This window comes from Aythya marila (assembly GCF_965140915.1).
Source record: "Aythya marila genome assembly, chromosome: 3".
NCBI lineage: Eukaryota > Metazoa > Chordata > Aves > Anseriformes > Anatidae > Aythya > Aythya marila.
In genome coordinates, this window is record NC_139044.1 from 16556607 (window position 1) to 16569189 (window position 12583).

At 40.5% G+C, this 12583-nt stretch overlaps 1 protein-coding gene across 1 annotated transcript in view; it reads right to left on the reverse strand.

The window, feature by feature from the left end:
- Positions 1-7529: 7529 nt before the first annotated feature.
- The window catches only part of MSH2 (mutS homolog 2), a 34238-nt gene continuing 29184 nt past the window's right edge, over positions 7530-12583 (reverse strand). Inside the window, exons 14-16 of the mRNA XM_082756543.1 lie at positions 12091-12338; positions 10366-10538; positions 7530-8600 (exon numbers count right to left, since the gene is read on the reverse strand). Of these exons, the coding sequence (XP_082612669.1) occupies positions 8430-8600; positions 10366-10538; positions 12091-12338 (592 nt within the window). The 3' untranslated portion in view covers positions 7530-8429. The remainder of the gene's footprint in view (positions 8601-10365; positions 10539-12090; positions 12339-12583) is intronic.

Consider the following 12583-nt stretch of genomic DNA (forward strand, 5'->3'; position numbering starts at 1 on the left):
TGGTGGGCCTAACAACGCATTACTGCTATACCTTTGGACCTTTGCAGTGCCTCAGTGCTTTGTAGTTAAACTGCAACATTTCTGGGCTGTGCTCAATTGGTCCTCCAGCTGTTGTCAATAGCCCTTGTTCCCACCAGGTGGCTCCATGGGCATGTAACACTCCAAAGGCATGTTTATAAACATTGAGGGCCTTCCCTTCTGCTAATCCCAAGGCGCTAGTCAAGGCAATTAATTCAGCTGTTTGTGCTGAGGTGTTATGGGGTAGTGGCTTTGCTTCTACAGTGTCCCAAGGGGTCACAAATACCACCAAAGGTAGTCCCAGAGCCAGTTTTCTAGCCCCCCGGACTAGGAGTACAGTCGCTGCTACTGCCCTCTGGGAAGATGATAGTCCCTTACTCGTCTCATCTAGCAGTTTGGAAAAGTAGACCACGGGTCTTTTCCAGCTTCCCAACACTGTGGTCATCACCCTGGCCGCCACCCCTCTTCATTCATGCACAATTGGAAATTCATTTCAGTGCATAGCATAGTATGGTCTTCCCACAACCCACACTCAGTCTGGCTTCTCAGGTCCCAATACGATGCTATAAAAGCACTAACATACATCAACTCATAACATTTTCCTTCCCGCAGGCAAAATAACATTCACTGCAATATAGTATCATAATTGAAGGATCCATTATCTGGCCATTGTTCCCCACCATCCAGCTTGTATTGAGGCCACTTCTGCTTACAATGTTGCCTAATTTTACCCTTTGTCCTATAATCACCACCAAATTTAGACCAATTTTTAAGGATGCATCCAAGAGGGGAGGAAGGGAGGATCCTGGACTGACTGCTTCCCATGTTCCCTGCAGCAGCTGCTCGTGCTCAGCTTTGACTTTAACCCACCGATCAGGTCAGGTAGCTCACGGGGCCATACCCTATTCTTGCCAAACCACAGTGCCTACATGTGAGGCTGACAATTCACACTCCAAAAACCCACAGGAAGATATAAATTGTACTCACCAGGCTGGTGACGTTCCCCTTGACCCCCAGACGTTCGGTGGATTCCTCAGAGCAATGCGCCATTTGCCACTTGCTGGCCCTGGGCTTTTGGAGGGCATAGGCCAGACCCTGATAAAATCCCAAGTGCATGCTCAGTCTCTGGTGTGCTCTCCTCCAACAATGATCTCCCGTGCTTCTGCTAGCTCAGGGCTGCCAGTCCCCCTGTTTTCTACAAAGTTTCCTTGTTTCATCAGTTTAGGACTACAACAGGCCATGGGTGTGGAAGAACCAGCTCCTGCAGGCCTGGGGAAGCAAATATGAAAGCAGTAGGTTTCTGTGTGTTGTGCAGGGCCTAGAGCTAGCCTGTCCTACTTGCACAACACATCTCAAAGGAGCACCACAGCCCCAGGACACAGACAGTCATTCATTTCCACATAACCAGGCGTTCAGTTGTATGACTGCTACAAAATGTTGCGTGCTCTGACTCTGGGAAAAGCTACAAGAGATGGTCAATGGATCACCCACTTGTTGGAGCACCTGCTGTGGTATTTGCTGCTGGCTTATGGTGTGGAGGCGGTAGAATTCATTATAGCTGAATAGGAGATCAATACACAACTTAATTAAGACAGATGGTTGCAGGTTCTCCTCATCTCTTCGGAGATATTAGGAGTGCCATACCTGGAGCTTTCTACTGCTCTCTGTCCTCTTTAGTTGTATTGCCACATTTACACTAAATTACAACGAGGAATTTGTTTAAGAAGTTAAAGGGCTCTGTAGTTATTCATGCTTTTTATTTAATTACTTTTTTCTTTTTCTTAATTAACCAAGTTCTTGTCTAATGGATTGAGCAAGAGCAAGGCAAGAGGAAATAGCAGTTCCCACAAAGCCTTCATTACTGCAGCTGGTGCTGTGAGTGATTTCTGTGTGCTCACAGCAGTTCAATGTCATGCAATGCTGAGTGTGAAGGCTGAAATTAAGTGACTTTAAGTGAAATTAACTGACTACCTCACATTCCCTGAGAGCAACATGTTTTGCTTGTACATGCAGTATAGGCTGAAGCTTCAGAGTAGCCCTGGTGTGGACATGTTGTGTTCTCCCATATGTGCAGTCCCACAGACAGATCCAAACCCACAGGCACGTCCAAATCTCCAGCGGGCTGAAGATGAGCTCCGTGCAGAGCTGCGTACAAGGACAGTACCACATGCTGGTTCAAATGCTGTACAAAGGCTGTGGGCAGAGTGCTGCAAGAATATAAATTTATTTAAAGAACAAAAGCAGAAACTGTTTTTCCCTGAAATAACAGTTGCACCAGCTAGTCCTGGTTTCCTCTGGCTTAATGGGTAAATTCTGGATGTATTTATTTATGGCCAAAGCCCTCCCTGAGGGGAGGCTGGCCCAGATGCCAGTGGATCAGCAGCTCTGGGCTTCATACCAAGCACCCCTCCCACAAACACCTTCCTCTCCTAGAAGAAGAAATCCTTCCAAAGAGCACATTTTTAGCCATCATCTGCAAATGTCAGATTAGTGTACTGGTTACTGTATTCCCCAAAAACTTTTGTGCACATAAAACATCTTTAAGCAGCTTGGCACCTCACCTGATTTCTTTTGACAGGGGAAGAAGGAAAAGAAAGGTGATAAGAAGTTCATCCCACAGTATGTATGGGAGGGGGATTAAGGTCCTGTATGGCTTTACTCTTTCTCATGTAGGCAGAATAAATAAGCTTCTGGTCACTGACTATTCAGTTTTCACTGCATTGCTGGAATCCCTTAGAAATCAGTAAAACTAAACTTTACAATGCTAACGGGTGAGATATTCACAAGCTTCCAAGGTTTTCCTGAGAGAAAATAACACTTTTACCTACAGACAATAAATTTAAGAGAGAGAGAGATTAAACCATGGAGAACTACCAAGAATAGAATAATGTAGAGCCATGGGCCAAATCATCAGCCACTCTAATCTCAGTGAAAAAAAAAAAAAAAAAAAAATTACTTCATGAAGATCCTCCAATTCACACCAGATAAGCACTTCTCTTACAAGAGAGATTACTGAGAGATAATCCTGTGTCTCTCAAAGATAATAGCACTGCCATTTTTTCATAGGCAATGGTGCACCATAACACACTGTGCATAAAATCCAGTCCCTGCAGTGCAGAAAGCAGCGGTTCTGCAAGATTTCCTTTTCACAAATCAATTTAATTCTTGTGAGAGAGAGAAAGAAAAAAAAAAAAAGCTATTAAAATGCTACTACAAGTAAAACTGTAACTTAGAAGCCTAGGATAAGACTCAAATCTGTTACAGCCAATTTAGCTCTGCTTTGCTGAGTGATGGCAGGTCAGAGAGAGCCTGGGGCTATGCAGGAGCTGCAAGGTCCTGTCTGCCCAGCACTTTTGGGACTGGGAGCATGGTGGGGGGGGACTGCTTAATCAGTGTCTGCTTAATAAGTGACAGTCATCTTCTGTGGAAGCCTCAAAGAGGTATATTCAGCCTTGGTGGCTTTGTTTAAATCAAAGGTAATAAGAACACTGTGTCAGTGGCCACAGGCCCAGCTCATAGCATTTTCAAGAGGTCTCATGGAGTATGGAGAACCAGTGGTAGAGACCAAAAGAGGCAACACCATGGAGCCAGCACATCTGGAGCTACGCTCTGAGAAAGGGCAAGAAGAGTATGCATGAAGGGTGGGAAGGAGGTGAAACCAGGGGCTTCATTTTCTTGTCAGAAGGATGGAGTGAGTAACAGGACACCTACTGCAACCACCTCCCAAACCCTCTCACGCTCCCCAACAGATCTGTTTAACAGCTGGCGCGGTAGCAGACTGTCTTTCCCCCTGGTAGAGCTGAGATGCTCCTACACACCCTGTGTGTGCACCTGGGGGTCTACAAGAAGCTGGAAGGGGACAGAACCAGGACAACTGACCCAAACTGGCCCAAAGGACATTCTGTACCATATGACACAATGTGGGACAACAAAAACTGGGAGGATTGGCTGGGGGAGGGAGGGGAACCACTGCCTGGGGACAGGCTGGGCATCAGTCAGTAGGTGGTAAGCAAGTGCATTGTGCATCACTTGTTTTTATATAGTTATTATTTTCCCTTCCATTTCTATCTTATTAAACTCCCTTTAATCTCAACCCACGAGTTTTTACTTTTTTTCATTCCCATTCTCTCCCCCACCCCTGCGTGCCTATGTTTACATAGCACACAGGCACAAAGTAGGCATGCAGTTTTTAAATGTTATTTATTGCTATTAATATGTAAGTTAATTGTTACATTGCATCACAGCATCCCTGAAGAGATTGATAAATGCCACAGAAAAATTAAGATACAAGATATGACCCACAACAAGCAAGAAGAGTGTGAGCTTGAAAGAACTATTAATGCCCATGGTGAAAACAGGAGCAATGCAGGGGAAATGTTCGCCTAAGCACAGGATATTTACCCTCAGATTTTCTCTCCACTTGTTTTCAGGTTTCCAGCCATCCTTACACAGACAGCATGATTACATCCTTATGGAAATGGCCACATACATCCACCAGCTCAACCCAGGTGCCACGGCATCTTTTGCCATGATAGTAAAAAAAAAAGCAGATACAAACACGGCTTTTTGGCAAATAGACAGCAAAGAGAGACAAGTTCTACCTGCAAGGGTCACAGGTATCTCATGTGGAAATGAAAATACCTCTCCCATTGTCTTTTCTGGTCTCAGGTTATTATGACCACTTTTTTTCCTTATTCCCAGGCCAGCTAGATGCAGTCCTTCAATACATGACCTGACACTGCTTCAGATGCAAAGCAGCATCTGCTCCCTCTTGTTGGTTTTATTCAAACAAACCTGCCACACTGAAGAATAGCAAGGCTACTTTTCATAAGGTTCTGTAGCCATAGAAATCTCCCAGCTTATGTACCATAGTTGTACGTTTTGTATATTTGAAAACTCATTACATGCCATGAAAACCAGTTCGAACTGTCATCCTCATCATGTATCAAATCAGAAAATATCTGCACACAATCCTAGACCTCAGCTGAGCTGCAAAGGCAGCATCTCCTCCAGTAGAACGAGCTCCCACACAGGCTTCACTAAATCTGAAGGAATTAGGCCCCCAGCATGTCCAGTTGCTTACATTTATCAACCCAGAACAGCTGTGTAAACTAAATTCATGCCGGAGCTAGTAAGCACAAACTTAGGCTCACAAAGCCTAGGCCAGGAGAAGACCTGTTCCCTGTGAGCAGATGAAAGCAGAGGCTGAACTGCAGGTATCTGAAGGTCTCTCACTACACTGTTTTAGTGCATCTGTCAGTGGGAAAGGACTCATCTTGGTGTTTTCTTGCAATTTCTGCTTCCAAAATTACCTTGGTTCCAATAGAGGAAAGAGATACAGAGACATTTATCAACTACGTTATTTGCAATAAGCTTGCACAGCTGTAAGTAGGAATTGATGTACGGCAGAGCTGAGTCCCAGTACTGCTAGGCTGCTACCTCTAGATTTGTTAGCTTGGTCCCCAAGTCCTCCAGGCATAACTGGAGCAGGCTGACCACCAGCCAAGAGGTGAGCCCAGCCTTTTTTCCTCATCCTGGCTACCACGAATTCCTGCAAACAAGTAGGCTGCTCCATCTCCTGATCACTGAAAGGTGGGTGGGAAAGCAATCAAAAGAAATAAATTCCTTCAGTGTTTGATCACGTGTGCTCTTTTCTTTCATCCCACCTAATGCAATTTCCTTCATAAAGAGCCTTCGAGATGAACAGTAACTGAATAGAGACCGCACCTGTAATAAAAATTCACTGCCAAGCTTTCTCAAGGGAGCAAGCAAAGAAAAACTTGCATCTTTGTTCCAGGCTGACAGTGAAGCAGCCTCACTGCTTCTCAAAAGCTGTATTATTTTGTTATGAAGTTTCTATGTCTCTGCATTCTTGGCACAGCTCTGTAATAACAAGAGTAGTTAGTTCTGGAATTGCTCCTCATAGGTGTTTCTGGAAGAAAAGTTAAATTGGAATTAGCAAAAATAGCCATCTTCCGTTCGCATGAAATCACACTACCTGCAACCCAGTTTGCAAGCCACAGCGACATATGGAGACTACTGCTCCTGATCATCTTTTGCTTATATCTGGCAGCCTCAGTACATTCAGGAATGGGGGATGGGGAAGCACCATGTAGCAGCAAGATTGGTTGAAAGGATGAGTTTTAAAATCCCAGTAACTTGCAGCTTTCTTCCTTGTCAGTGTTGAAGAACACAAGGTGGGAGCAAACTACCTGAATTCTCTTTGCTCAGATGCAGAAGTCTCTTTTTGTGGCACAGAGGTGAAGGTGTCACCTGAAGCTGGTCCTGTCAGGGTACCCCATCCCTCCCCTGTAACACAGGAGCACCGCTTTCACCCCTGGGGAGGGGAGAATCTGGGGCCACATAAGCAGCTCTATCAGCCTCCAACTCCCATACAAAAACAAGGGCATCATTTCCTGAGCATACTGCAGACATGAGGTGCTGATGCATCACAATCAGTATGGAAAAAAATGGACACTTAAAAAGAATAAATCCAGTAGGCATTGAATAAAACTAGAAATCAGGTTCCAAGCAAGAAGCAGTCTTTCCTGCACGTTTCTCTGTGATGAACACCTTAGCCAAGGGCATTGTAGACACTTAACAGGGTCAAAGGGAAAACAAGAAGTTCCTGGAAGACAAAACCACTGCCTACTATGCCTGTTTCCCTCATCAGGGACAGGAACTGACATCTCTCATCAGACCAAGGACACCTCAGTATACCTTGGAAGACATCATAAGTACCAGCCATCCAACCAGTTCCTCACAGTGATCACTTACTGTCCTGACTGCCCATTTCTAGCAACAGTTCAAGCACTTCGATCTAATGTAAACAAAGCATCATTGCAGTACTTCATGCTCTAAATTGACTCTCACGGTATATTATATGTATTACTCTGTTTTGGGATTGCTTGTGCTTGAACCAATTGCACGTTAAAAAAAAAAAAAAAAAAAAGCTACATAGGTAGGTCCATATCTGAAATAAAAGCAAAATTGGAACTATCAGAAATAGCCATCCTCATGCTCACATGAAATCACACTACCTGTAACCCAGTTTGCAAACCATTTGTCATCACTTAACAGATTTTTCCATTCACACGTTCCAGACACAGCTACTGAATACACTTATCAGCTGTGCTTTCTGTAAATACTTTATTTTTGCTTTTGAGAGAATGCTTTCTGATTTAAAGACCAAAAAGGTGTTATGCAGAATGTGAACCGCTCACAAACCATCCTTTATTCTGTTGAGAAGTGCATCTCTTTTCCAAGTTCTTGTCTAACCACAAATGCTATTCAACAGCAAGCTGACCACCACCACTCATTTATGTCAATTGTTAGAATGCTGAAATGCAGACTACTGCAACAGACTAATCCTTTGTGCAGTTATAACACAGCTTTAACAGCAACATTATTGCCCCCAGCATACAAACCACTGATGTAATCTCTGCTACAGAAAACAAACAAACAAACAAGAATTTTCATGACATCTTTGGCATAACTTTATTCCTATCTCAATGCAATGAACACCTTTTCCCATTAATCTGTCAATATGGGTAGTTTTAAATATAGGTAAAGCATTCTAGAGCTACAATTTAAAATGCTAAATATCCAGAATATAAACCTGTATCAGAATGCTTTCAAAATGTCTCAGTGTGAGTAGTAGATTAAAATAAATACATAAATGAATCAATGCATACTTTCTTCATAAACAGACTTGACAAACTAAGACCAACTCAGAAGTTCCAGTTAAACTATAACTTCACCTCAGCCTTTGCTTACGTTACAAAATTATCCAAAAAATGCAAGTTACCACCACTCGACCATGAAGAATAAGCCTGTAGTATATTTGACTCAAGTATTACCTGCCCACACATTAAAACAAAAAGAATTCTCTTCCAAAGCTCCACACAGGTACACCCACAAAAAATTTAAGACATATCACTTAGGATGCTTTTTATAATGGAACACTAAAAGAGCATTACTAAAACTTCACTGAATTAACGTAAATCGCACCATAAAAAAAAAAAAAGATTTTGTGTATGGGCCATTGCTTTTCAAGGCTGTGGTAGTTGTATGCTATCTGAAGTGTTATGCTTTCTGTATTTTCTATTCTTCTGGTAAAGCCTTACCTGTTTTGTTTGTACAGTCAATAATTCTCTCACTATGAAAAAAGCCTTTTATTGAAAACTTCTACAAGAACACAAATGATCACAACTAAAGCAGGAATCTAGCACAATAGGTGCCAATTTATTTATTTTTTTTTACAAAAAAATACAATCCAAGAGAAAAAGCCTACACAAATCAGTATGAAATATCAAAGTTCAAAAACTACACGACAAGAAAGTAAGAGTTCTTGAAATGTAAGGAAAAAAATCTTCAAGCACTTCAAGAGCTGCATCCTATTCTCACATTTTTCATGATGTAACTTTTGTTCGGGAAATTATTTCATTCACAAAACTGTTGTTCTTTGCCAACACATCAGTTCTCAGCTGCTTCAGCTTGATTTTGATGTCTTCTTCTGACATATCTGTCAGGGGCAATGCTTTCACTTGACTAAGAAAATCCTGAATGATCTTTTCACCTTCCTAAAATGGAGTGAGGGGAAGACAGAGGAAAAGAAAACAGAATATTTAGATTATTTCCGGAAGCTCTTTTCCGGATTATACCATAAATACAAAGTATTATTCAGCACCAGAAACTTTTTGCAGGAAAAAATTTTTGGACTTGCTTTGTGGTCCTTACACCAGAACAATACGTAGTTATACTGATATCAGGAGTCCTGTCCCAAACACAAGCTGATCAGCAGAAACAATGGTTGCCATTGAGAGCTCCTACAGGTATTCCACATTTAATTCCAGTACACAACCACAGTAGGAGAGGTTTGCAAGCTAGAGAGGCTGTATTATCCAAACTAGTTACTTTTTGGGAGAACTGTAAATCCAAATCAATGTTTCCATATGCAAAAGCAAAGAACAAATTGTTACCAAGCAACTGGAGAGTGGCTCTCAGCACTGAGAACAGATGATAATTAAGTTTTATGCATATGCTTTTACACAAACAGGCGAAGTGGAAATTCTAAACAATTTGAAATGAATAACAAGAACAAACATTTTAATGAATTGTGTTCAGGATTCCTGTATCAGAAACAATTTGCCCAGAACACAGATTTCTGCCTAGTCCTCTGCATTTTCTACATTAGCTACTCTGCCACAAAGCATTCATACTTTCATTTCAATATTTAGGAGTAATGCAGTATCCATTCAGTGAGGAATTCTCCAAAGCACTTGGAAATATAATAGTACAATTGTGTTTCTAAATATGTTAATGAAGGTAGACAAATTGCCTGGACAAGAAATCTAATGCTATGCCATTCTATTGCCTAGAGAGTTTTCAATATATTATGTATTACTGAATTATCAAAGAATAAAACATGACACTGTATTTGTCATAAGTGTTTGCCTTGTCAATTTAATTTACAACAAATTAACATCACACAGCCAGATCCAACTGATTTGAAAAATACTTCACCGTGGTATCTAGAAAGTTGGCAGAGGAAAGGTAATAGAGCAGCTGATGTAGCTGGAGGGGGGAACCTCCGCATACCGACAGGTAAGACAAAACAGAGATCATTCCTCTATAACACTTCTATCTGTAACATTCTTACTGAGACAAGGAAACATGCAGTGGGCCTCTGGAACTGAAAATAAAGTAGCAGCCTCTTTCTGGAACAAAGGCTTTTTAAAATGTAGAAAGCTCTTTGGATATGATTAACACTTTAAGAACAGATCTGAACAGAATCACGTTGAGCTCAAAGAAATTAGTGCTAACAAGCCCTCAGAAAAAAAGGGAGGAGAGCAAAACCAGGTACAACCCACCTGCAGAGCCAAAAATAATCTAAACAACAAGTAATAGAAAAGCTACAACTTAAGTCTCAAGAAATGTTGTATATAAACCAAGTAGCCAACAAAATCAATGAACACAAAAGAAAATCCCACAGAACAGCTAGAGACATGGTCCTGTGAACACCTTCAGTTCTATGCCAATCACACCAACTGCTGATCACTATTCTTTCAGGAAAAGAAATAGATATATTTAATTCTTATGAGCAAGTCTTTAGATAAAATTCTTGCCCTAGCTTAATGTGAAATGAATTAAAACCAAAACTCACTACCATTGAACATCACTTCAACTCATAACAAACTTCATAGCTAAAACATTTTATTACAGGAAAACAGAAGCACATTTAATTATGATTATGCTTCTGGGGAAAGCTGAATCCTAAAACTATTTTTGCTTGAGCTACTCCAGCTAAACAAATGGGGGGAAAAAAAAGCATTTATTTTGGCAAACCTCTCTTTCTCTGTAGAATTTCTTGGACGGTGGTTCTCCTTCAGATTCCTTGGACTTGCCAATGTTTTGAAACTCCTCCAGTTGCAGTGCTTTCCCTCTTGCACTTTCTATCACATGTTTTGGGAAAGCCGCCAACTCTGCTACATGTATTCCAAAACTCTGGTCACAAACACCTGGGTTGAGAGAAAAACAACCTGTAAAGAAATCTCAAGAGGTGACAAGGCCATGCACACAGAGAGTTATGTGAACAAACTTATAATAATTCTCTATTCTGAAAAAGTGTGTGATATAGTTTGGTTTTCACAGTATATTTTGATTTAGCTTTTAGACTATATATGATAACACAGATTAAAGAATATGCTCTTATTAAATTAAGCTGTATTACAGCAGTAATTGCAGAGGTAGAAGTGCTTCAGGAAGAAAGAAAAAAATTCAGACAAGTTTTCCTCTTGTACTTGAATGAAACAGAATGATTTTTTTCATGAGAGTACTTCAGCAGAATCTGTAGAAAATAACCATCTGCATCATTTGTATAAATATACAAAAACTGCATTTATGCTTACATATTAAAAAAAATGGTGTGGTACACTCTCAATCCTCCTCCTCCTCTTTTCTGTCAGTCCCACATAGCTTCCTAGTCTCCAGGAGGAGTTTAATTATATCAAAACCTTTCAGCTTCATGTTTACACTGACTTCAATTAATATACTGTTTATAACATTTGGTTGAGAATGAAAGTTCTCACACTTGCTCAGAATACGTCAATTATACACAGTTACATAAAATCATTTGCACTTCGGTATCAAAAGCCTTTTGTTACAATCCATCAACTCCAATTGTTTACATTGCCATCATTCCAATTGGCCACCCCAAATATTACTATACCCTTTTAATTCTGGTCTTCAGCAAGGAGTTATAATAAATGATTTATACATTCAAAATGACACTTCACTAAGCATCTACTAAATACCGGGTAACTGAAGAATAGGCAAAGCAAAATCTGGTATTTAGATTTTTTCTGTTTCATCAACATTGTAATCACTCAGGTTTCTTAAAAGAAATTAAGATTTTTAAGCATAAATTAGTTTTCCTGATTTTATATTAAGAACATACACCTCTACAGACAAAGTTAACTCAGATTTCTGTTGAGAAAGTCCTGAACAGAGGCCTGGAAAAAGTTTCATGTCTTGTCTTTTACATTTAGTTATACATTGCAAATGACATGAAACCTGTTATTTGTTTCAGAACAAAACTGGACGTGAGGAGCATACACTCACCTTCTTGCTTTAACAACACAATTCCTCCGAAAGGGAAAGAGCACAACACTAAAAGCAAAACCTTATATGAAATGCATCCAGTTTAAGACTAGCTATTTTAAGATGAAGATTTTGTAATGTTGCACCTAATCTGACTGAGGTTTAAAAAGATACAAACTATTGTGCCTCTGTGCTCAATAGCTCTTCCAAGAAAATTGGTCACATGAGAAAACACTACACATACAAAGAAAAGATGTGTATGACTAAAATTGGGAAAACAGGTTGAAGAAAACTATGAAACGTGGCTTCTAGAGATTTCACCAAAGACCAGAATAGATGAATTGATACATATTTAAAAAAGGAGGAGGGGATCCAAGAGATAATTCACTCACCTACTTGGGGCATATTATTATTTTTTTTCCTATCACAATATTTGCTAAGTTTACCTTTTCACCATTTATACAGTCTTACCTGCCTTGACACGGTAAAGCATTGTCAGTGTGTCATCACTGGTTAGAGCAGTAACGTGTAGGTTATTTACTGTTGGCACTTGATCAGCAAGTGCTGTCAGTTCATGAAAATGTGTAGCAAACATACAGAAAGCACAGATTTTGCTAGCAATGTATTCTGAAATAGCCCATGCTAAGCCAAAGCCATCGTAGGTAGAAGTTCCTCTTCCCAGTTCATCAATGATGATTAAGGAGTTTTCAGATGCTGTCCTAAAAAAGAAGAGCATTAAGTTTGAGAAAAGCACAATCTCAATATGGTTATTCTGGATATTGGAGTACCAGAAGTTATGTTCCATATTAGGCTTTCTTTGGCCCTTTTAGACTTTGCATCCCGGTAGCACCTCTGTATGACCACTGAAATAAACAGCAGGCTACTTCAAGAACTTACAGTCCTCCTATAAAGGAATTGATATAATCGGCTGAGAACCTACATAACAGAAAATCTTGAGATGCAT